We start from the raw sequence: 27,624 nt of genomic DNA, 5'->3' as shown, positions 1-27,624 counted from the left end.
TTAAAATGCGATGCGTGCCGCTTTGTTTTCGGATTTAAATGTGTTTGTGAGCTCGTGATCATGGTTAAGAGTAGAGTAATATGCTGGCGTTTAACTGCATTGCTTTAATGCACTCCTGCATTGGGCTCACTCAAACACTCTGCACTCTGACTACTTCAACAATGTTGATAAGCCATGGTAGAGATTTTTCTCTGTCTCACACTGAACACAGTTGACCAAATAAATAGACTGGGTCATCGGACCAAGCAGCGGATATTAGCATTATGCTAAGGAGGGCTTTGGGAACAAATAAATTGCTGACTGAATCATCTGGAAGTCGTTGGGATAAATAGGTAAAAGTAAATGCAATGAAAGTGTTTTTTTTTACCTTGCATGCATAACAGACAGTTGTTAGAGACCCCCAAAACCAAAACATCACCTTTTTAATGCATAATAAGATAATTTTTAGCTATTTTATTTCTTTATTAGCTATTTATTTCTTTATTTCTTTATTTAGCTATTGAACGATGAAACATTATCAGCCAGCCTTCTTTTCAAAAAATTATTTGTTCATTCATAAGAGAATTAGTTTATTCATCTTCATTGCTATAGCGCTTTTACAATGTAGATTGTGTCAGATCAGCTTAACAAAGAAGTTGTAGTAAATTGAAACAGCTTCAGTCCAGTTTTCAAGGTGAAGTTGAGTTTAATTTAGTTTAATTTAGCGGTTTAAGACTTACTAGGCATGGGCCAGTATACATTTCTGTTGATATGATGGTATTGTGATTACAGCTCTAAAATATATTCCTATTAAGTGTTTAAGTATATTAAAAAAAACATTAATTTTTCCTTTATTGAACACAATATATTTTATTTTAAGAAACATTTATAATATTTTGAAACAATAAAGATGTCAGGCTAAATAATTAAGATAAATCATTGACTTCTGCTCTCTTCATTAGTTTCAAAAACAAAAAATTCCTTACAACATCTAACAGAAAAAAAACCCCATTAAAAACCCCTTACATATACTTTAGTAACGATATAACAGATAATGTTGGCAGTTTTAAAGCCTTGACTTTTCCAAATTGCGTTAAACCTTGAAACTGGTTTTTGTCCCATGCCTAAAATTCACTGCAGAAAGTCCAAACACTAAAGAGCAAATCTATCGACGTGTAACTCGTTCATTTAATTTACTGACTACGATCACAAAAGTCATCTGATTAGATTAATACATTTTAACATAAAGATTCCCTGCTAAGTCAACCTAGTAACACACTAAGGACAACTACTAATTTCATCAGTGAGGAGGACATAAATACATTTGTCATTATATATATAGACATCATGCTTGTTATGAATGACTCCGAAGTGCTCTATAACAAAAGGAATGATCATTTTTTAATGTTACATATTCTAACTATCTGAAATGAAAGTCAAATGTATTGTGTATGACATCTGCACTCAAACTACATTAGTTTCTCCTTCCAGACTTGTGAAAACTCAAAGGCAGCAAAAGAGCAGACACGCTGACTGATGGGATGTGCAGCTACAGCTCTTCAGGCTATGAAAATGCTCCTGTCAAAGACAAATCCCGCTCTTGGCTTCTTCATCCCTCATGCCAAGCTGAAGACAAAGTGGAGTTTGGCAAAACCACATCAGCATCTGCTTATATTCTAGCCTGACTGAGTCTGTCTGGAGAGCTTCACACGCAGCTTTTTTTCTATCACTGTGGAAGGGTGGAGAGTTTTTGTGTGGACAAATTAAAGGATTTTAATCCCCAACCGTTTGAGAGTGGACTCATGCGATCGATCTGTTGTGCGAGAAACTCAAATTATCCTCTCAAGATGCTCAAAAATAGATTTGTGACCCTGGACTGCTTTTAATCTGCATAGGTAAATCCTCCAAACGCAGAAGCAAAGGGTCAGATTTTGATAGAAGGTTACTAAAATATATATTGGTTTTCAGTGGATTTACTTGCACAGATTAATTGTTCACCTAAAGAATAACAATGTGTGCTAGCAAAATAAACATTGTAAGGTATGATTTTCACACATACTTTAAGTTGTTTGTGACCTTACTCTGATACAGGAAAACTAGTAAACAAGTTTACGTGACCTTGTGCTTTGTTGTCTTATTAATCATAATTGGGTAAGAATGTGCATGCAAACACACTCTGCGATGTCCCAGATTGCACCCAAAACCTGGTTTAGATGGTGGTAAAGCAGGCATGGGTACATGCTTTTGTTCTGAAGTCTTGCGTTTCACAACCACCAGAGAGAGTTTATGGGTTGACATTAACTTGGCACAAGTTCTCAAAACATCCTCCACCCACTGTATGGGTATCTAGAGAAATCTCTATAATAAGGTCATAAATAAAAAGCTTCTATGACGTTTATTGCATTTTTGAAGTGATGTGGAGCATTTGTATATTAACGGGTATTAGAGATAACTTTAGAGTATTAACATTTGGCAAATATATTTAAATCAGATATAAATCTGGCATTGAGGTACTTTATGTTGCTGCGATATATATTGTGATATGAATATAATTTCACCTGATGGTTTGAATAGCTCTATTTGGAAAGATTTCAGTCTTTTAGATTGATTAGAATGACAAAGTCATTTTCTATGCAGTGAATCTGCCTAAAATATAATAAATTACAAGCATAATGTATATAAATACAGTTGAAGTCAGAATGATTAGCCCCCCTGTTTATTTTTTCCCCAATTTTGTTTTAACAGAGACATTTTTTCAACACATTTCTAAACATAATAGTTTTAATAACTCATCTCTACTAACTGATTTTTTTTTATCTGTCATGATGACAGTAAATAATATTTGACTAGATATTTTTCAAGACACTTCTGTACAGCTTAAAGTGACATTTACAGGCTTAACTAGGTTAATTAGGTTAACTAGGCAGGTTAGAGTAATTAGGCAAGTTATTGTATAATAATGGTTTGTTCTGTAAATGATCGGAAAAAATTGCTTAAAGGGGCAAAAAATTTGACCTTAAAATGGTTTTTAAAAAATTAAAAACTGCTTTTATTATAGCTGAAATAAAACAAATAAGACTTTCTGAGAAAAAAAAAAAATATTAGACATACTTTGAAAATTTCCTTGCTCTGTTAGACATAATTTGTGAAATATTAAATAAAGGGCTTAAAAAATACATTAGTTTTTTTTGTTTTTTTTCGCTACATTTTACGTTATAGTGTAATTATTCTTTAATTATGTCCATTATAATAATTATGGATATATGCAATATTAGTTGATGTTTTTGAACATGTAATAATGATGGTCACTGAAAACAAAATAACATAACAGCCTTTAACTCACCCATGGTTAAACTAACAACTAATAAAATACCATTGTGAACATTATGAAGCATTATGAAGCAAGTCAGAATTATTAGTCCCCCTGAATTATTAAACCCCCTGTTTATTTTTTCCCCCAATTTCTGTTTAACGGAGAGAAGATTTTTTCAACACATTTCTAAACATAATAGTTTTAATAACTCATTTATAATAACTGATTTATTTTATCTTCGTCATGATGACAGTAAATAATATTTGACTAGATATTTTTCAAGACATTTGAAATTTGTGACATTTAAAGGGTTAACTAGGTTAATTAGGTTAACTAGGCAGGTTAGGGTAATTAGGCATACTATTGTATATTGATGATTTGTTCTGTAGACTATCGAAAAAATGTATAGCTTAGAGGGGCTAATACTTTTGACCTTATAATGGTGTTTAAAAAATTAATCATGGCTTTTATTCTAACAGGTAAGGAAATATTCAAGAGAAAAATCACTGAAAGAGATTATTGTTAAAAATTTAAAACTGATAAAAAAAACTAATTAATAAAAAAAAGATAAACAAAATAACAATACATTTTTGAATTATCATAAACAAATATTTTTCCAAATATGATAGTATGCTAAATAATATCAATCAATCAATCAATCAATCAATCAATCAATCAATCAATCAATCAATCAATCAATCAATCAATCAATCAATCAATCAATCAATCAATCAACAACAACACATGCCAAAGTTAAAGTTGGCAAAATCTATCACTAATATTATAAAGCTACACCCCCAGCTTTGATCAAAATAACACCTCTGCAACAACAACTCTGTCCTAAATAAAGCCCCAGAAGATGAGCTTTACCTGTGAAAGCAGAAGCAGACTCTGTTTCTCAGCTCTCCAGATAAAGATCACTAGGTCATGATGCCTCTGAAACATAAATACATATTCTTACATTAGACAAAGCAGAACAGCATCAACAACAACAACCGTTTCGATCAACCTAACAGCTAGTAGTTCTCCATTGGTGAAAGCAGATCCGCTGTACCTCATTCTGAAGTGAAAACACATGTAAAGAAGAAGACGAGAGCAAAGCAAGAGAAGGCTGGTTCGCATGTAATCAATGCAGTTGCTTTGGAAACACTAATCTAGTTGTGCGCTGATTAATGGCGGAACAATAGGATGGCAGATATTTATGGATGTGGGGCACTCCAGAGAAGAGGCCATCAAGAGATATGGAAAACAAGTTTATGAGAGCCTCAAACACAGCCTCCGCAAAAACAACCACATTCATATTCATATTAATTACAGCTTAACAAACATTCAGCTCGGCGAAGCTATATTGCATATCTGAAATTTCGGTTTTTGGGTAAAGATGTAAAAGGGTACAAGCAGACGTGTGGCGATTTCCAATAATGCAGCATGTCATGATAATCAACATCCGTGATCTTGTTTTCATGGACACTTAAAAATCATGTGAATAATTATGGATTATTTAAACGTTTAGAGTACTTTTTATGAATATTCAGATTGTGGTATTGGTGATTTTGATCACAGCACCAAAACCTTGAAGACTTTGTCTATTCTGAGGCAGAGGCAGAGAAAGCTCAAACACAATGCAAATTAAAGAAACACTCCACCTTTTGTGGAAAATGCTAATTTTAAAAGAGCAGAGTTAAGCAGTTGCCTCAAACCATTTTTTTTTTCATCAGTTTTATTACATAATGTATCAAGAGAGGACTCAAACTTTACATACAGTATATCTTTTTTTAATATATTCTTTTGAAAGAAATGCTAATGGTCCAATTCAATTCAAGGATTTATGCTAAGCTAAGCTAAGCTAATAGTGACCCCATTAGAACAAGAAATCAGCTGAATGGTTTCAAAAAATTTTCAAGTCAACTTGACTTTCAAAATGAGCCTTTTTCAAGAAAAGGTGACGTGTTTCCTTGAGAAAACACATTTATTAATTATCCTTTGGCTTACTCTCCATTTCAGGTCACCACAGAGGAATGAACCACCAACTAATACAGCATATGTTTTACTCAGCGGATGCTCTTCCAACCACATGAATTTAGCAACATTTGTATGTGAACATTCTCACACATGCAAATGCAGAAACACATGGATAATAGTGAAGGTTACAAAGAAAATGTGTCAAGGGACCCCTAAAAGTGATGAACCTGCTTGCTTCCTGTTTAAAGTTCATTGCCAGTATGGCAGGACATTAACATTACATTTCATTTAATGATTAAAAAAAGTTTGCATTTACATAATCTACAAAAACTAATGCAAAAAGTGTACTGATTATATTTATTATGAACACACACATGCACGAGTATTTTTCAGAAAATGTTCATTACATGTGGATTAATTGTAAAGTGAAATATGTAAATATTTGTATTTTGTATACTTTGAATGTTATGTATAACAAAATTTGGTCCCACTTTATATTAAGTGGCATTAACTAATATGTACTTACATAGGAATTAATAGTTTGCTACAATGTACTTTTTGTACTTATGCTTGATTAAATACATGTATGTAATTACATCTGTAATTAACTTTTGTAACTACATTTGTAAATACACTGTTGACCATCCCTTACACCTTAACCTACCCTTAAACCTACCCATGCCACCAAACCTGTCCATAACCCAACCTCTATTCCATCTCAAAAGCACCACAAGTGTTCTCAAATACATTATAAACACAGCAAGTACACTGAATTAATTTTTTTGATGTAAGTACATAGTAGTTAGGGACACTTAATATAAAGTGGGAGCCAAAATTTTATTTGAAATGTGAAATAAATGTGATCAGATGTATATATACAATAAAATTTAGCAGATGCAGAGATTTTAAACACTATTAATTTACTCCACAGCTGTAGATATGCTGATTTTTTAAAACGCTCTCAGAAATAAATGTAAAAAACCTGTCACTGGAGTGATAGCTTTTCAAAAAGTCCAATTAGTATTTAAAAAAGTGTATATTTGTACCTTAAAGATTTACATTAATACCAAAAAAACTCCAGTGACCGGTGTTGAAAGCGTATTATTGCAGACATATTCAAAATTATATTGTTTTATGTGTATTTTTACTTAAAATAAAATCTTTAATAAAATACATACTTGGCTAAGAGCATCAGAACAGTTGTAAAATAAGATAAACATAGTGTGAGCTGAAATTAATAAGTGCAATTAAATATTTAAAACAGACACATATCAATTTTAAATTTTAAAGATTACATTAAAATTTGTAAAATATATTATTACAATAAAAAAATATTTTACTTGTTTATTTCTGAGTTGACAAACTACATTTTTAAAACTCATCATTACTCATTCAGATTTTTTGTATGTTATGAATTCCTAGACTGCAGTTAGACTTGCTTTGTGTTTTCAAGATTAAGATATTTGGAGCTTAAAAATTGATATTCTAAAACTCTAAACCAGAAATTCAGATTGTGATTCAGATTCAGAGTTTTATGCAAGTCTATAATAATTCAGTTGTCTTAAATTTCAGATGTTCAATATTGAAGTTAAGAAATTCCAAACATTTTTAATAGCATGTAAATATTTAGTTTTATTAAATTACAATTGTTAATTCAAATTAGCACAATTCAAATTCAGATGGTTTTGGCATATTATAAGCTCCAGAGTTTTATGCATGTATATTATAATGGTTAATCAAAAAAGCATGTGTTTTCTGTGTCATGTCATTTCATAAAGTTGCCATTTTCCCTGTGTGGTTTTCAGGTTATGGCTAACCTTAGAAGCTTTAAGGTCATTATTTTTTTCACTCAATTGTGGTATTTTATATACTTATTGAACACTGATAATGTTGAAATTCAGTCTGAAAAATAAATTACTTTCATACATTAGTAAATAAACCTTTATATAAAGTTAAGATGAGTTAATTGACCCAAGTAAAAATGACTCTTTATAAGTAAGAATGACTTTTTCTTCATTAGTAAATAATACTTGATATAAAGTTAAGATGACTTAATTGATTCAAGTAAAAATGACTCAGTATACAGTAAGTAAGAATGACTTTTCTATATTAGTAAGTAGTACTAATGTAATAAAGTTGCATCTACTTAATCGAATTAAGTCAACAAGTTTGCATAATTAAATTAAGTAAACTTAAATTACTTTTTAAATTACATTTATCAAACTGAAAACAGTTTAATTAATTAATTTTTTTTTTGTGGAAAATCTTATGTAATGTAATATAATGTAATGTGCATTTATATAGCGTGTATGTGTATTGTGTATGGCCATACACCCAAAGCGCTTCACAATCATGAGGGGGGTCTCTTCACACCACCACCAGCGTCCAGCATCCACTTAGAAGATGCGACGGCAGCCGCAGGACAATGGAGCCAGTGCGCTCACAACAGACCAGCTATTGAGAGAGACAGTGTGATTGGTGTGACAGTGATAGAGCCAATTCGGTAGATGGGGATGATTGGGAGGCCATGATAGTTAGGGCCGATTAAGGGACTTAGGACACCGGGGTTACACCCCTGCTCTTTACGAGAAGTGCCATGGGATTTTCAATGACCACAGAGGGATGCAGTTTGACCAAATGAAGTGTTGTCCCATGTTGTTAATGATCAATTGAAGTGTCATTGCAGAAAAAAGTATTATTTACCGAACCTAAATGTGTCTACAAACAATAACTATGGAAATATATACATGTATATTAAAATGTATATTATTGCCCCTTCATGACATCATCCTCATGTTTGATCTCCACAAGAGAGATCCCAGTCATCCAAAACTAAACTAGTGATTCCTCAGAACAATAGACCCTCAAACTACACGCCAGCTTAATCTACCGCATCTTTTGCTTTTGAATTCAATGACAAATGAAGGGCTTTAATCCCAAATATGAAGACTTGAGGACTTCACGCTTGTTGAGTTCACAGTCCCTTTCTATGGAAAGCAGATTAAGTGACTCAGTGAGCACTGTGATCTTGTTATCTCCAGCATATTAAAAACAACAGGCTGATGAATGTCTTAACTCTTCCAGGCGTACGAGTCCCGGTGGCTTCACTAAGCCTTGGCTGGCTTTTTCTCGCACGCTCAGATTCCCTGCCTTCAATCTCACTGAGCCGAGTTTAAAGACTTTGGGCCGTTTTCTCGCTAGAGATCAGCATTAAGCCCCTCTCACTGACACTCAGAGAATTCATCTTAGTCCAGCGTAATTTCCAAACCTCAAACAGAATTACATTCTCTTTTTTGAAGGGGGCCAACTGAGGACACTGTACTGCAGTCGGTCAGTGAACTAGTTGCATTGGGATTTTCTTTCTTACTCCACCTAGAAAAGGAAGTGAGGATGTGCATGACTGAGAATTGAGGGTAAACAACTGCTCTCTCCCTATGGAGGAAGATCGAGGCACAAGGAATCAAATTAACCAACCAAGACTCAATGGAAACGTGTGCCTCAGCCTACATTTTTGCAAAATGTAAAACACATTGCTCTGGGTACGTTTCCATGCACGTTTCAGATGACAAATCCACTAGAGGGCGCTGTCTACATTTTTACAAATCTGAAATATGTTAGTAAAGTTTTGATGAACATTTCAAAAGCACATCCTTCAAGTACATGTCCATGAGAAGGAAGAGATGGCCTAGACAAGTGAACCACTGATCTAAACTCTTCCCTAAAACCAAACAACAGTGTTCCAAAAGCAGACGTAAGAGAAAAATGAATGACGACAACATAGTTTTACCATGATTTTAGATTGCTTTTATCTCTGTTGTAGAACTGTGCTTCACCAGACTCTGAGCACTTTGACCACTCCAAAAAAAGTGAAAATCAAATGTATTCGATTACAAATCACAGACTTCAATCATACGTCCCTGTGAATATTATGAGTATGAACAAAACATGTTGTCGTCATACTGGCCGTCAGCTTTTATTCTAAGTAGAAACTGCTGTCGAAGGTATGTTGAAGCACGTTTTTGTGGTTTTACAAACATCTAGACTGAATGAAGTATTTCTAATGAGCCTGTGTTGCCAATAACACGGGTTTGACTTCAAGGAAATGCTAGCATTGAAAGAAAAAGTAAAGGTGGAACACAATTTAAAAGATTTGTTATATTCACCGTCAAGTTCTCTTAAGTAATTCGCTTGGGGGTAAAAAGAGGTTTGAAATATTTTTCCAGTGACATACTCTTAGTAAGCTCTGTCATTTTTCATGTGCCTGAAAGTGAGGTTAAGATCAAATAGGTAAATGTGTGCCGCACACTTTCAATTGGGTTAAGTCTTGTTACATTTATAAGCACTATATGCAATAGACTTCTAAAAATAACTGCCAAATACTTCGGCCAAACATTAGACTCGATGTGTGCATGTTAAACATGTTCAATGTAGTCTGGGGGACAGACTGTCCACAAAAGTTTCAGTTCAAAACGATCTCTGTAATGGAGCTATAAGCTGTCTCATTATTTATAGATTTTTATCGGTTTTCACCTTTATTGGACATGACAGTAGAGAGAATTGATAGGAAAGTGTGGGAGGAAGAAAGAGGTTTTTATTTTATGTTTGTGTGTGTGTATGACATCGTTGTGTTTACATAATCAAGTAAGTAACCATACCTGTATGTATTAATGTTGTAATTATACTTTGGAATGTGCTCAAGTGTTATTCAGTCACCTTACCTCATACCTATAATAAATTCATACATCCACACACGCATAAGTGTGTTTGCTTGGATTTGTATGTTAAATATATAACACTTCAGCTTGAATGTTGAATAAATTCATATAATCAATTCATGTAATACTGTCTAAACAGGCTTAAAATAGCCAAAACAATAGCACAAAACACAATATTATTTATGTATTGTTAGGATTGGGTGATTATTCCAATTGAAATTGCTAACACGTTTAAGCAAAGCTGCGATTCTCATGGACATCTTGTCAGAGAAGCATGGTGTGATCGGTAGAGCAGTGGTCTCCAGCTTTGTTATCACCGCGGACCAGTAAATGCTTGACAATATTCTTACGAATCGTAGGTTGCTAGGTGACCATCAACCATTTTCTCAGAGGATGACAAGCTGACTAAACATTGCTGTGACTCTGATACAAGTTTTATTTATGGAGAATTTTAAAAAGCATTGCAGTGTTTGGGTGTTCTGTGTCTAAGACACTTAGTATACTAAAATGTGTATATTCTATACAAAGTATAATGCTGATCGGTCAGTTCTTGACACTTGCTCATGACATTCATTCAACTGTGTGCATTTGAAAGGCGGCAGCGTGTCACGTCACTTGAAAATAACAAACTTGCACAAACTCTAGAAAATACGCCTAAAAGGCCGCAGTCATTTGCGATCTCCAGTAGTTGATCTTCTTGCACCGACATGGTGGATTCACCTGATTTGTTGACAAATGGGTTGCAGATCCATTCCTTGGCTATTAATGGGTGCTTCACTGGACTTTTTCCCTTCGCAAAGAAACTTTCCAAAGATGTCTGTTTCTTACTCATTTTGCTGCTTGTGGGTTAAATTTGGGTGCTCAAGTGATCGAAATGTAACCTAGAAAATACGGTCATTTTTCAAAATAAAAGATTTTTCTAAATAAAAGATAGTTCAAACTAATAATTTATGACTTCTTGTACAGCCTTCTTGTACCAATTGATCTACGGACCGGTACGTGTACGCAGCCCGGTGGTTGAGGACCACTGTTTGAGTGTATCTCTACGAAAACCAGAGGGCGCTCTACAAAAAGTAATTGAATCACTACAATTACCCACTAAAACTCAGGAAGTTTCATGGGGAAATAGTGGATGTTGAATAAACAGAAGATTTAACTATTATCTTTAATTTAGCATGACTAATAAACAAACGACTAAGGAATCAACTCAACCAAGGATTTATTTCAAACACTCGACTGCAAAACCATGTTATTCTATGTAATTATTTCATGTGCAGCATTATCTGCATAGAGCCGTAGTTCATCGAGAAGCTATGCAAACAGCTGTCCTTATGCATTATCTTAATGTCATTACCCTCCGATTAAATAGAATAGAATTAAATTTGCAGTTTAATATGAATCCATGTAATAAATGCTGCTCCATCTGAACACATGCTGGAGTTTTACCAAAACTGGCTTTACAGACAAAATTTGCATGATTTTTCGGTCCTGGAGGGACGGTGATCTTCCAAAGTTTAGTTCCAACCGCAATTAGACACACCTGAACCAGCTAAGCAAGCTCTTTCTAGGTATACTAAAAACTTCCAGGCAGCTTGTGTTGAGAGAAGTTGGAACTAAACTATGCAGGACACCAGTCCTCCAGGACTGAGTTTGGACACCCCTGTCTTAATCACCCAGTCCTTAGTATTGTTATTGAATTCTTAAAAATATTAAAGATATGATATTTTATCTACAACCCTACATCGCCCTGACTGAGATTTTTCTCTTATTTCCAAGAGGGGCAAATCAGACATAAATGTATTATTATTAATAGCTTAACATTATATTGCTGCTCAGGTATGTCTAAATTCTTTTTACCCTTAAACAAAGAATGAAACGGTGCTTCAGTGTAAGTAGAGCCCATGGATAAAATAATCAACAGATGTAAATGTTGACTACAACAATCACACGGTACAATTTACTCAGTTGAAGATCAAGTTATGTTTGTTAAAAAAATCTTAGGTATGTTTTCCAGTTGTGTTTATTTTAAATAGTTAACAGTTGTTCTGTAAAATCCTATCCAATTGATGTTTGGCCTGACACATTATGGCCATATTACAGCATTACTACACAATGAGAACTTCTCGCACAAACACTGAATGACTCATCCGCAGTAACCCGGAGGGGGTCAGCTGTGCAGCTAAATATAGCTGTGAGAGCGGCCAGAAAAAGCACCAGAAATAATAAAAAATAGAAAAAAAAGCCTCCAACGCTTTTCCATGTGTGCACGGGAGAATGTAGGCATCGGGAGTCAGCACAAAGAAAACACTGTGAGACCCGCATGAGTGAGGAGAGGAGAAGGAAAGAGAGGGGAAAAATTCCTTTACCATTCCCAAAAATGATCCCACATTTTAACTTTCCCAGAAAGCCAGCTAATTCCCAAGAGGGCGGTCCTTAAGCTCAAAACACATGGCCTTTGCCCCGCCCACATCCCACCCCTCGCTCTTGTGCCGTTGGGTTCGTCTTCTAGTACTGCACACTTCCTCTCATCCGATTGGTTCAAGATTCAACAGGGAGACAAAACTTTTTTTTTTATTTCTATTCTGCCTAAAGCAGGTCTAAAGCAGACTTACAGAAAAAAACAGGCAATAAATTACATTGTCATTTAGCAGACACAAGAAGTGCTAATTACACAAAGGAACTGTTAGTGTTCAGAGAATTAAGCAGGAGAATGGAGTTTTAATAGAGAAGAGTGTTTCCACAGGTGGCTTGTCAAGTCAACTCACCTGTGTGAAGCACATCTTATATATGCACAATGTTTTTTTTTTTTATAGGTATGGAGTGATTAAAATGCTGTTGCAAAACTGGTCCAAGTAGACATTTTTCTTAGAATGCAAAATTTCCCATTATGCTTTGCGGAGGATGCCAAGAACTGTCGGTCTGCAGCTGATGCGTATAAAGTCACATTTGGACAGCTTTGAAACAATAGTTTTAATCTATTTTATTTGCTTTTAACGTCTTTTAACTAATACTACTGACCATCAGCGCCACCTCCTGGACCGATTATTTACAAAATGCGATCTAATGGGAAGGAAAACAACTGCTGCGATGTATTTCCCTCGTTGTCAGACTGCATTTTGTGCACAACACCAACTAAGTAAATACTACACAACACCAACTAACTAATGCCAAGTTCAGACTGCATAATTTTAGCTGATTTTGACTCGCCGACAGGTTTTGAGAAATTGCAGACAAATGACTAAAATTACAGGCAAATTGGTGTTTTTCACATGAGTAACAATCACACAGTATGAACTATCAAGGACGAGATATGAGAGAATCGCCGATGAGTCACCAATGCCCGTGGGATATTTGGCATGCTATATATCTGGAGCTGTCGGCGATTCAAATCATGCCGTGTCAAATGAGTTTTGACGGAAAATAACCTCCGCGATCACTTGCAGCCAATTAGAGAACAGCATTCACAAGTACAGGTACCTGCAGGCCAGCGGAAGGCTGGGGGAGAAGTTAAAAGTGCTCATTTTCAGTTTATTTGTACCCAAGAAATGGAGGAAAAGCTAGTGTAAATTTGGCAGGAGCACCCGTGTCCGCGGAGAAATTGTTAATTCTCTTCATAAGCCAGGTGAGCAACATCAATAGCTACATTTTTGGAAGCTAAAGCCTTCTTTTCCATTATGTAGTTAATAACAAAAGATATATTACGTGACCTCGCATTGTTTCCATGTCACTTCTTGCATTTGTTTGGTTGTAAGACGTAGTTTAGACAAAGTTGTCGATGATTCTACCTATTTTAAAGTCATGCAGTGTGAACTCTCTTGCCGCCGATCCATCCTACAGTGTAAACACAGCACAGACAGAATGCTAACCCAGATAGTCATGCAGTGTGAAAACATCTGTGACATGACCACTTTGAAAATCATGCAGTCTGAACTCAGCATAAAGGACAAAAACTGCTCCTGATAAGAATCAACATGCAAATCGGAATAGTTTTAGTAACATACAAATCCAGAATAGTATTAGTAACATACATTTATTGGTCATTTTTGGAAATGGAATATTTTTATAGTTTCTTAGTCTCATGCCAGTAAAATGATTTGCTCTTTAAAATGCAGTGAGGTATTTTGTGTTTGTGTGTGTATTGAAGAGCCCAGGAGTACAATATAACTGCTGACAGGTCAGGAACACTGACACTATACTTCAGCATTTGATCTGGCGGCAGACACTACAGAGATCTTTTTTCTCTCACACTTGAACCGCTTCTGACGCCTTTAAAACACATCTTTCTTTCAAAATTAAAGTTTTGCATCACAAAAACACTCTGTAAGCCACTGAAAACAGTATTGACACCCAGCTGAGAAACGCTGCTCTGGCTTATGACAATTATTAATGGAAGTTCTAAGCACCCTATAGGAAGGGGCTGGCCACTATGATGCCCTCCATGCAGCAACAAAGAAAAAAAGTCTATAGGTTTCACAGAGTACACACTTAGCTGATGATTGATAAATAAAGAGTGTTTGGCATGCTGTCCTGGGTGCTCAGAAGATCCTCAAGCCCAGGGCTCCCTCCCGTTTTATTGGGAGAAAGGGGAGTCTGAGCTCAGATAGGTCTCAAGAGCTCTCTCGAATTTATTTATTCAGTTTATTCCTTGTAAAAACACTCATATGCTCTCACACTAATATAATTCACCTCAATTCACCTATAACGCATGGCTTTGGACTGTGGGTGGAAACTGGAGCACCCGGTGGAAACCCATGTGAGCATGGGAAAAACATTTAAACTCCACACAGAAAAGCCAACTGGCCCAGCCAGGACTCAAATCAGCAACCTTCTTGCTGTGAGGCAGCAGTGCTAACCATTGACCCACCATGCATGACACCCTACCCAGCATTATTCTAGGAAAGAGGGGCAGGAGACGGGGTGGATGGGGGGATTCTTCAAGACGAAGATAACTTAAGTAAGGTCATTTAGTTAATTATGTGTGTTTGGATTTGTCTGATTGGTAAATCAAATGATAGCTAATGTGGGACCGCCGTGGTCAATCATAAGCACAAGATCTTCTCAAAATTAGTACGTAAACAAGCTTCACAAACTTTTCTACAGGTGGTTTGTTAAGCCCACTCACCTGTGTGAGGCACACTTGTAATTGCGTAATGTGTTGAGGTTGTGGAGGGGGAGAGAAGAGGGGTTCTTGGGTTTGTTCACAGGTGTTCGAGTGATCTCTGAGCAGATGGGTTTTTAGCTGTTGTTGGAATGGTGGTAATGAATCAGCACTATATAGTCAAATAATCAGAAATCAGGTATGAGTAGAGCAGAAATCAGCTTGCTGTCATGCAGTCGGCATATTGATGGGCTCTATTAGATTCAATCCAGCAGTAGATGCAGATTTACTATGCTCAGAAATGATTTTCAATCTCTGGTTCAATCTTCTCAGAATCTTCCTCTCTTATATATAACATGATTCATCCAAATTATTGAGACATGCACATATAGCTTTTAATAGACTTCTGTGAAATTTGGATTACTACAAATATTAAACTTTTTTTTTTTCCAGAATAGCAGATGTTCTGTTTCATCTAGAAAACATTAAGATAAATTTCGAACAATGACCAGAGTGATGAAGTGAGCACTTTCACAATGTTCTTTTTGGGTAAAACAAACATATCAACAGCAGACATCAGCGCTACAGCTCCTACTCAAAAACAGACTGGACCCATGACAGCTGGGGCCATGACAAATAAGGGCAGCCAAGATAAATGAACAAGACAAATATGTATATATATATATATACTTAAAAATATGTGCTAAGTTCTTGGAAAAAGCTCCCTTTTGTGTTTATGGATTGCATGTTGTTTTGAAGAACTCTTCATATTTCTTAAAGAACATCATCATTTTTATTTAACTTAAATTAAACAACATTTTCTCATGTCCTGAATATATACAGCATGAGAGCAGGTTAAATGTTTAAGGTTTTGCATCCTTATGGGCATTTTTGTCTTTTTTGTTTTATTTTATTTAATCATATTTTGGCTCTGCTAATGCAAACATACATTTTGGCAAAAAAATTGCATTTTTCATTGAACTATTAACATTTTACACTAATATCCTTCCAAAAATCTAGCTTACATTATGCATTAAAAAAATGTTTCTTTCAGGACCTTCAAAACAAAAATGTCCCCATGGAACCCTTTCAAACATTAATTTTCATTTTCCATCAGCTTAGGTGCTTTATTCATCAGGGAATCGCCACAGCAGAATGAACCACCAACTTATCTAGAAAATGTTTTACACATCAGATGTCCCTCCAGCTGCAACCCATTACTGAGAAACACCATTACACTCTCACATGCACACACATACAATGCGACCAATTTAGTTTATTCAATCCACCTATATAGTGCTTGTATTTGGACTAAGGAGGAAACCCACACCAGCACGGTGAGAACATGCAAACTCCACACTGAACTGCTAACTGACCCAGCTGGGACTCAAACCAGTGACCTTTTTGCTGTGAGGCGACAGACACCCTTCCCCTTAAAACAGTATTTAAGCAAAAAGCGTCACACATTCTTCCTAACAGACTTCCATTATATTAGAAAAAATATCGACCTGTCGAATTTGTCAGGTTTGACACTTTATTTCTGTTTTTTCTTCAGTAGAAGTTACCAGGACTGATGCTGGTAAAGAAATCAATGTCAGTAAAGGTGTAACTATTAAGTATTAAAAATTAATAATTAATTTCATAATTTTTTGTTCTCTGTACTAAAAAAAAAAATATATGCAAAAGGTTAATAGTTACTTTAATTTTTTTAATTAAATTTTAATTAAATTACTCAAGGTACAAATATCATGGTCACACTTTATTTTGATGGTCCGTTTGTTGAATTTAAGTTACATTGCATCCACATGCCAATTGATTCTCATTAGATTAAGTAGAGTGTTAGATTAGGGTTAGGGTTAAGGTTAGTGTAAGTTTATTATAGTCAGTTAAATGTCGGTTGAAGAAGCAGTATCAACAGAGATATTAAGCAGACACTCTACTAATACTCAAACGAACCATTAAAATAAAGTGTTACCAATATCATGTACATGAGTTAATAAAAATCTAGGTTTTGTTAAAAGGTTAAACGATCATACATTTTAATATCCTCACCTTTACACAGTCATAAGGGTAATTTTAGGGTATAATTACAGCTTTTTTGAGTTGTTCTGCTCAACAGCTGTTCTGCTTGGGGTTGTTCCGCATGGTTTTAATTTAAAAGGCCTTTTTATTTTAACATTTTCATATTTTTTTGATAGTATAACAAAAGCAAGATGACTGTCCTTCTAATAGAATATAAAAGTTAAACGTGAAAACCTGCAATTTCTGCCGATCTAATCCATAAATGTTCATTTTGTCAATATAAATCAATGTATGTAGGCTGGTTCAGTGATTTGAAAAAAAATAATAATAAGTAATACTAGATTGGGGGCGGCGAGGTGGCGCAGTGGCTAGCACGACTGCCTCACAGCAAGAGGATTTGCAGGTTAGAGCCCTGGATGGGTCAGTTGGCATTTCTTTGTGGAGTTTGCATGCTCTCCCCATATTGGTGTGGGTTTCTTCCAGGTGCCCTGGTTTCCCCCATAGTCCAAAGACCTGAAGTATAGGTGAATTATATAAGCTTAAATGAAAGGGGATCCGCTGCGTAAAACATATGCCAGATAAGTTGGCGGTTCATTCCGCTGTGGTGACCCCTAATTAATAAAGGAACTAAGCTGAAAAGAAAATGAATGAAAAAAAATACTAATTTGGTGGCACGGTGGCTCAGTGGTTAGCACTGCTGCCACACTCCAAGAAGGTCACTGGTTCAAGTCCCGGATGGGCCAGTTGGCATTTCTGTGTAGAGTTTGCATGTTCTCCCTGTTTTTGCATGGGTTTCCCTCAAAGTCTAAAGACAGGTACTATAGGTGAACTGGATGAACTAAATTGGCCATAGTGTATGAGTGTTTGTGAATGTCAGAGTGTATGAGTGTTTCCCATTACTAAGTCGCAGCTGAAAGGGCATGCCGCGTAAAACATATGCTGGAATAGCCGGCTGTTTATTCCACTTACGATTCCTGATAAATAAGGGGCAAAGCAGAAGGAAAATGAATGAATAAATTAATAATACTAGTTTATTTCTGCAAAATTCAAGCGGATTATTATTTATTATTACTACCATTACTACAACTACCAATAAAAATACTATTAGAAATACATGATCATATTTGGGAGGAAGCAAGGCCTTTGAATCCTGCATTGGAAGACATTGCTTTTGATCCTAAAACACAGAGAATCACTGACTGATGATTGTTTTCAGTACACATACAGACTTAGTTCATAGAAGTCAACAAAAAAACAAGCACTAACCAACAAGTCGCCACGTACACCATTACTAGAGTGCATCCCACGCAAGTTTGTCGAACCCTTGAGAAGCTTAAATTTGATTTGGCAGCGCTGACTAACAAATTACGCTGACTGCTTTTGATCTGAGGACACCTGAGCATGGATATGAATCCGGTTCATCTGCATCAAAGCCTGTGAGGTCGCATCACATGACATCTCTGAGGAATGTTATTGTGTCATGTGAGCAGACTAAGGCTAAAAAAAAGAAGTTATTTGTACAGACTCCTTTTTTTACCAGGCGTTTGCTTGAAATATGAAGTTAAAAAAATAAAGCTAAGCAGCTGTTTGGTTTAACGGAACAGTGATATCGACAAAAGCAAAGAGTTCATTGGTGTTTGCGAACTTCAACTTTCGCAAACTACAGTTCAAATGCAGAGAATAACATTTACCCGATGATAGCAGGTAACGATAACAACGCAAACTTTAAGTCAAACAGGCGATGCAGTAGACTAAGAAAACAATGTCCAGACCACCAGGGACACACTATGCTAACAGTGCCTATAAATACCAGGACCTCCAGCTTTCAAGTCCCGCTCGAGCGCAGCTGCAGACGAAAGGTCCCGTCTTTACTGCAGACATGTGGACACGAAGATTTCAAAACAGGGGCCGCTGTTTTAGAGCACGTCAGAATTCCTTTAAATTGATTCACAGACAGGGAACAGTCCTCACCGTTCATCTTTTCAGCACATGCTGCTTGAGGATGGACGCATGTATGTGAAATATGCTGCGGTGAACTGACACCTGCGGTGGGTGAGACTCGGCCTGTCGACAACTGAGAATGCTTTATTATTCAAGTCAGCGCTGGTTAACACGAGCTATATTAAGCTTAGAGATGACTATTTTGGCTTCCAATGAAGGCTATTTAGAGAAAAACATGACTGAGATCAATATAGTCTACATGAAATTAAAAGGTACAATGTTTATTTAGAATTTTTTTTTTTTTTTATTGACACATTGTTATTCTTTAGGTGGATGGTTCAATTGTGCTAGAAAAAAAGTTTTGGTAATCTTCAATCAAATTCTGATCATTTACTTTCGAGTTTGGAGTGGTGGATCTTCTCTAATGATATCAGTTTGACAGCTTCACCCACATCATTCTTAGCAATTACGGTTTTAGTTCTTAGCAATTTTTAGCAATTAGATTTGGTTGCTGCTAAAAGAAATGCAGCTGCGGTTTGAAGTTAACAAGAATTATTTACAGTATTTATTAAATATCCCATTAAATCGTATTTTATTAATGTCTACCCCTACTCCAACCGGGAGTCAGACCTTAATCTTACATTTGAGGATGAGACGTGGGACCAGATTTTGTCCTACGTTCATACCTCTGTGCCCCATCCAGTTAAAATTTGTTCATCGAATATACTGGACAAAAGTGAGGTTGGCAAGTATAACTCAAGACTTGGACCCTATATGTGATCACTGTAATCAAGCACCTGCAGACTTAATTCATATGTTTTGGCTTTGTCCATTAATCACTAATTTTTGGCTATCAATATTCAAGTGTTTCTCTTCTGTGACAAAGATACACATCGAACCGTGTCCTCTTATTGCACTTTTTGGACTTTCTCCAAACATAGCAGGGTTATCAAACTACTGCAAACGCTCTTGCATTTCTGACACTGTTAGCAAGACAGTGTATTCTGTGTATTATGGAAACAAAAATTTCCCCCAAGTTTTGACAAATGCTTGCGAGATGCAATGAGTTTCATGCATTTGGAAAAAATCAGGCTTACAATAAATGGCTATACTTTGGCTTTTTCTGAAACATGGGACCCATTTAGAATTTTCTTTTCTGAGCATGTCAGTATCATTACAAACAGTCAATCTAAGTCTTAGGGCCATTCAGACATTCAAACATAATTAGATACTTTATTTATTTTTTGTAATATTGGGTTATCAAGATATATATATATATATATATATATATATATATATATATATATATATATATATATATATATATATATATATATATATATATATATATATATATATATATATATATATATAGAAAATCGAGCAGCCCTACTTTTGTCCTATTTTTATACACAACTGGAAACACAGTATCAATGTCCTGATGCTAACAATTTGAAGGTTTATGATAAAGGATGCCTTTTATTATTGACAATCACCTAGACAATCAAAAAAGCTTATTTAACAATATTTCTTTGTATACTGTCATACTCTTTAGTTTTATTTCCAACAACTTACTGGCTGTTGTCATATCTGATGAGCACATGAACACAATGGCCAGTCAGTGGTGCTTATGAATGTACTCATATGTTCGCAGGAATGATCTTTTTTTTTTTTTTAAATCACAGTGCCAATTGGTACCAAACTCAATATTTTTGACATCCCTAGTTCACAGTTGAATAGAGACTCTTAGGCCCAATCCCAATTCTATTTTTGTAACCCTACCCCTACCCCTTCCCCTTAAGGGCTTCAAAATTTTCCCCTAAGAATTGGGACAGCACTACACCACCTGCACACGTCATCATATGTACACGCGATCTGATGCTTCATGTGAGATTCATGTGTGTGTTTTTTTTTTTTTTTTTTTTGGTATTTATCTTAAGGAAATCACTAAAGGCATATAGTATGTTATCATAACAATCTAATGTGGCAATAAGATCGTAACTCTACTGTGTATTTACTCAGTGGCCTTATTGTAAACACACCAAAAAAAAACATTAACATAATAGCAAACACTGTAAAATGCCAATTGACAGCCACTAGACATGACTGACAGGGTATTGCAGTGTCAGAATGCTGTGGGACTGCTGTACTGAAGTTATAGATTGCAAAATGTTGTGTTTTTTTTAAAGCATGACAGTAAAACACGAATGCGGTTATGAATATATTTAAACACATGTTTGTTTGTCGTAAAAATTCGTAATAATGACAAAAACATACTAATTTGTGGATCTCATTACTTCTGGGTTCAGCAATACTGCCTTTGTGGCAGGTGTATTCTGGGAAATTTTCTTACCATTTGGTTTCAAGTGTGGTGCTGAAAAATCTTCGTTCGAAGGGCTATTCACCCCTTTCCCTTAGCCCTACGCCTTCAAGCTAAAGATAATTGGGACACCCCTACCCCTTGGCATGCACACGCAAAACGAGGGGTAGGGGTAAGGGGAAGGGCTAAGGGGTAGAGTTGGGATTGGGCCCTACTCTTACTATGGTTACTACTATAATGTTTAAAGGGAAGCACATTTATTTCGTACTGTGATCAAAACTGACTGGAACTACCTGTGCATTAAACTATTTTATTGCACAACTTCCAGCCAATCAGAATCAAGAATTTCAACAGACCATTGAATAAATAGACTTGTATCACTCTATAATCGGTTCTCTGCATTTACATATTGGTTAGATTCCAAATATAAATTGTTATCTGTGTTTAGATACATATCAGTATCTAATTTACATATCAGTGCATTCCTAAAAGGCATGTCTGTGCACGCCATTAGTTATAGGAAAGCTTTTGTTATAGTTAATTTTCATTTTCCTTCAGTTTAGTCTCTTTATTTATCAGGAGTCGCCACAGCAGAACGAACCACCAACTACAACACATTTTACACAGTTGATGCCCTTCCAGCTGCAACCCAGTACTGGAAAACACTCGTACACACTCTTACACTGCGGCCAATTTTAGTTTATTCAATTCACCTATGAACCATGTCTTTGGACTGTGGGGGAAACCGAAGCACCCGGAGGAAACCCACGCCAACATGGGAAGAACATGCAAACTCTGCACAGAAATGCCAACTGGCCCAGCTGGGGCTCGACAGTGCTACCCACTGAGCCACCCTGTTTTAGTTTCATCACTTTGTTATTCACGAGTACAAGCAGAACAGTGTCTGATCGGTTTTATCTGTGATTGTTACAAAACTCATCACTGAAAAAAAAACTGGAAAAAGAAAGCTGATGCATGATATGCAGAATTAAATACAATGTTGTGAAGCAATTCACAGTTACACAATTAATTGTAATCATTCATTCATTCATTTTCTTGTGGGCTTAGTCCCTTTATTAATCTGGGATGAATGAATGAATGAACGAACCGCCAACTTATCCAGCAAGTTTTTACGCAGCAGATGCCCTTCCAGCCGCAACCCATCTTTGGGAAACATCTACACATACACATTCATACACTACGGACAATTTAGCCTACCCAATTCACCTGCACCGCATGTCTTTGGACTGTGGGGGAAACCGGAGTACCTGGAGGAAACCCACGCGAACGCAGGGAGAACATGCGAACTCCACACAGAAACGCCAACTGAGGCGAGGATAGAACCAGCGACCCAGCGACCTTCTTTCTGTGAGACGAACGTGCTACCCACTGCGCCACTGCGTTGTCAATCGTAATCATGAAAATCATAATAATTTAGTTTAATTATGCATATTGAATTATGCATTTTGCCTCAGCTTGAATTTGTTGTTCATTTTGCTGGCATCTTTGCTCAAATTAATTTACCCGGCCTCACATAAGCAGAGAAGCTGTGAAAATAAGTTGGCATTTGAAGCTACGCAGACAAAAGGGCACAGATAAACAATTAAAACACATGGCTCTGCCATTTAAGAGCAGCTTGCAAATATTATTCTTAAATCGTAACACACATTCACTAGTTCCGACAGGTCTGTTTGTCAAGCAAATTCTAGCGAAGCCCATTAATATGAGAAGCTTGAATAAATATCAATAATAACAATCTGGTTCCTCCAGTTCTGGGCGGTTGTTAAATTCTTCTTCACTGCAATGACTGCAAACAGCCGAAACACAACAACAACAACACTGTGGCACTTTAAAAGCACAGTTCACCCAAAAGCTAAAATTCTGCAAAGTAAATTTTACTCATCTTGTTTCACTTGTTTCAGACCCGTTTGAGTTTGAGAATCTGACTTCTATATTACTTGTTGTTCCTACTTGTTGTTCCTACTATGTCAAAAGCCATTTTCCCCCAAAATATTTTCAGAACATCTTGTTTTGTGTTCAACAGAAGAAAGAAAAAAGGTTTAGAACCACTCGAATGTGAGTAAATGTAGAATGTAGATATCTTTGAGTGTAAACTTCCCCTTTAAATCAATCTGTTACACACAAAAGAAAAATAAGTCACTATTGAGCAATTCCATGCAAATGTCAACCTTGCTATGAAAAATAAAGTTTTCAACATAATAGTGATAATAGTGAAACCTTTTCTAGGTTGTTTCAACAGGCTTGTATTTACAGTAATGTAAACAACCCAAACAAATATCTCTTTTATCATTTTCAAATAATATTTTTTGATTTACCAGTCACACAAGTTCTGATTTAACATTTGTCACATCCGTAAAAGCTTTTTCCTTATAAATGCAAACATTTTAAATAAAAAATAATAATAATATTTTTTGTTCTATAGAGAGCCAACTCTTATTATTTTCAGAAGTAATATTTCTTTTGGCCTGTGTGGTTTAATTCACAGAATTTCTACAAAGTATGTCAACAAACATAACGCATGTTTATTTCTAATGTTTGAAATATAAAATACTTTTATAGATTGATAATTTTCTAGCTCCTAACTCTGTGATATATATGGAGAATATAAACACATGTGTAAATATACTGTTAACATAAACATTCCCTGTGAATTTTCTTTTGTTTTTATTGTAAATGTCACATTCATAATGCTGGAATGGCTCTATTGCAAGAAATGATGGCCAACGATCCCAGGGTCTTATTCAATGGCGTATGCACAATATGGGGTTGGAATACTTGTGCAGGTGTAAATAAACATATTTAACTTAAATATTGACTTAGTTGAGCTAACTGAACTTTAAATCATCAAAATGAGCAACAATCACTAATAAATTCATTATATTTATGCTGGCGTGTGTACATTTTTAGAAACTTTTTTATGCAAAGCCTAATAAATGAGACCTCGGATTATTTGGGGGCATAAATCTGGCCTAATTGAGGATTTTGTACCCGGTGCTGAGAGTCTGAGCTCAGGCCTGTGGCAGTAAACACTGGGAGTGTCTGATGAACCACACCTCCACGCAATCACAGCGAGGCTAAAGGTCGCTGCAGAGGAAACATCAACAATGCTGCCATGCAGACACACCCATAAAGCCAGGACTGTGTGCGCACTTAACAACATTTTAATGAACTATAGAGACTGTTTCAGTTGTTTTTGGTAACAAACAGCCCAGTCAGACTGCACTCAATGCCCTCACACCTCTTGCACTTGTGTGTAAATGTGCGTTGTTACTTTAAGAAGCTGTTTCAACTTCCAGAATGACTTGTGTTGAATTGTCCTAATGTTGTCTGATAGATTTTGGTTTGAATAGAGAAAGACAGTCAATGAAAAGCAGTTTATGGACAAATCTTAACTCATTATAAAGGGTGTTCATTAAAAAACTAGAAAAACCCTAAATCAGGGGCTATTGCAAGATTTTTGAACATTTATAAAAACAAATTATATTGTAACAATGTCAATAAAGTAAAATATATTGTTCTTTACCCAATAAAATCTTTATAATAACAAGTATTATTATTAGCAATGTTTAAAAACTTTAACAATTAAAGCTAATTATTCATTGAAATAAATTTAATCAGCTATGTTTAATTACTGATAAAATGTAGCTGTTTTTAATTGTTTTGATCATGTTAAAAGACCTCCAATTTTGTACAATTTATAGATACAGTTGAAGTCTCAACTCTTAGCCCCCTGTTTTTTTTTCTTACCTAATTTCCGTTTAACGAAGATATAATTTTTTTCAACACATTTCTAAACATATTAGTTTTAATAACTCATTTTTTTAATAAGTGATTTATTTGTCATTGCCATGGTTTGTTCTGTAGACTATCGGAAAAAAATAGCTTAAAGGGGCTAATAATTTTGACCTTAAAACGTTTTTTAAAAACTTAAAAACGGCTTTTATTCTAGTCGAACTAAAATAAATAAGACCAGAAGACAAAATATTATAAAAGAATATATATATATATATATATATATATATATATATATATATATATATATATATATATATATATATATTATTCAATAATTTAAATAAAATTATTCTATTCATCGAGGTGGCATTTATTAAATGTAAAAAATATTAAATTGTTAAATAAATATTTATTAAATATTTATTACTTATTGTATGTCATTTTAATGAAATTATTACTTCAGTCATTATTGCTTTTATTACTTTTGACATTAATAATAATAATAATAATAATAGCAATAACAACAATAATAATTTATATTATAATATTATTATGATTCTGAAGGATTACGTGACTCTGAAGACTGTAGTAATTAAGCTAAAAAAAGTCATCTTTTAAATCACTGGAATAAACGATTAAATTAAATAATAAACTACCTTTGAATAGTTATTTTATAGTGCAACAACATTTTACAGTTTGCACTGTATTTTTGAATAAATAAATGCAGCCTTGGTGAGCAGGATAAGCTTACTTTAAAACATTTAAAATCCTACTGACCCCAAACTTTTGATCGTTGTACACAGTTTAAGTCAGAATTATTGGCCCCCCTTAGAATTTATATTATATATATATATATATATATATATATATATATATATATATATATATATATATATATATATATATATATATATATATATCCCAAATGATGTTTAACAGAGCAAGGACATTTTTACAGTATGTCTGATAATGTTTTTTTTTTCTAATGGAGAAAATCTTATTTGTTTTGTTTATATCAGAATAAAAGCAGTTTTTCATTTTTTAAACACCATTTTTAAAGACAAAATTATAAGCCTCTTTAAGCCAATTTTGTTTTTATAGTATCCAGAACAAACCATGTTTATGCAATAACTTGCCTAATTACTCTAACCTTATTATTATTAACCTAGTTAAGTCTTTAAATGTCACTTTAAGCTGTATAGAAGTTTCATGAAAAATATCTAGTAAAATATTATATTCTGCCATCATGGCAAAAATAAAATAAATCCGTAATCAGAAATGAGTAATTAAAACTGTTATATTTAGAAATGTGTTAAATTTTTTTTGTCTCCGTTAAACAGTAATTGGGGAAAAAAAATTAACAGGGGGGCTAATAATTCAGAGGGGCTAATAATTCTGACTTTAAATGTATATATATATATATATATATATATATATATATATATATATATATATATATATATATATATATATATATATATATTTATTTATTTATTTATTAAAATATGATTTAATTGACAAACCTTCTTACTTGATAGTTAAATCCCTCAATCTCTATAAATTACATATTAATTTAATAGGTCATAATATTACGTTACCATTTATGTTAGCATATGTTAATAAAAAAATAATAGGCCTATATTATTTTATGCGTTTTCAATTATGTTGTTTAAGCATGTTATTAGCCTATATTGTGTACACTTTTAAAAATTGCTGTTTAAATTAAGCATTAAATAGTTCTACTCAAAGAAAAATATTCGTGAACTTTCTCTTAGCTAATAATTAGTTGTACGTCAGTTTTTGTCTACTTATAATATTGTAATTACTCAAAACAGTGTTCAGAGAGTGACAACATTGTGTATGCTGTAAAAACGTCTATACATCAGTCATCCCGTTAGCTAAAAGCTCAGTTCATGACTAATTATAAGGAATGGATAATTGTTATGAAACACTCAGGTATAGTGCCGGAGTTTCATTCACTCGTGCGCGGCTTTACATCTTACTCTGAAAGCACACAAATAAAACGGGATGAATATTGAAATAAGGAAAACGGCATCTTACCTCTTTTTGGGCTGCCACATGAGACGCGTTTCCCTGAATGACACATCTAAAATACAAAACAATACATTTATTTTCTTTCTTCAGTGAAGCAGCAGTTGTTGCTGTTAGTAAAGATGGCCGCTGGTATTGTGTTTAGCCGGTGATGTAATGAATTTGCGTTAACCCTTCATCACACTTCCGAAGTGAACTGACGCTGAATAGACATGATTTAACACAGTGCTCGATTAAATTAGAAAGTGAGCGGAATAAATTGTTGCTCTTTAATTCTCATAACATTCGTTCTGAAATATGAAACTATACGTTGATGAACGAACAAAACGTCCAAGAAGAGTAAAAAGTTCAGCATACTGTATCTGCTGAGGGAAAAGTGAACAAACAAACAAACAAACAAACAAACAAACAAAACAATAGAAACCATTCCAGCATATGAATGGTTCCCACAAAACACAATTGAAAC

The 27,624-nt window shown here is 34.7% G+C and overlaps 1 protein-coding gene across 2 annotated transcripts in view; it reads right to left on the bottom strand.

Moving 5' to 3' along the window:
- mrtfbb (myocardin related transcription factor Bb) overlaps positions 1 to 27,301 on the bottom strand; it is a 110,180-nt gene extending 82,879 nt beyond the window's left edge. The window contains exons 1-2 of one of the 2 annotated variants that reach the window (XM_087245078.1): positions 27,168 to 27,301; positions 4,163 to 4,228 (exon numbers count right to left, since the gene is read on the bottom strand). Coding sequence is in view for 1 of the 2 variants with exons in the window: in XM_087245077.1 (XP_087101203.1) it covers positions 27,168 to 27,187 (20 nt within the window). In the remaining variant the exon portion in view is untranslated. The remainder of the gene's footprint in view (positions 1 to 4,162; positions 4,229 to 27,167) is intronic. The other variant, XM_087245077.1, reaches the window with a different exon arrangement.
- Positions 27,302 to 27,624: the final 323 nt, after the last annotated feature.

This window comes from Danio rerio, chromosome 3 (genome assembly GCF_052040795.2).
Source record: "Danio rerio strain M-AB ecotype USA chromosome 3, GRCz13ab, whole genome shotgun sequence".
In the NCBI taxonomy this organism is placed as follows: domain Eukaryota; kingdom Metazoa; phylum Chordata; class Actinopteri; order Cypriniformes; family Danionidae; genus Danio; species Danio rerio.
The sequence above is the reverse complement of the archived record's forward strand: the minus strand, read 5'-3'. Positions and strand labels throughout refer to the sequence as shown.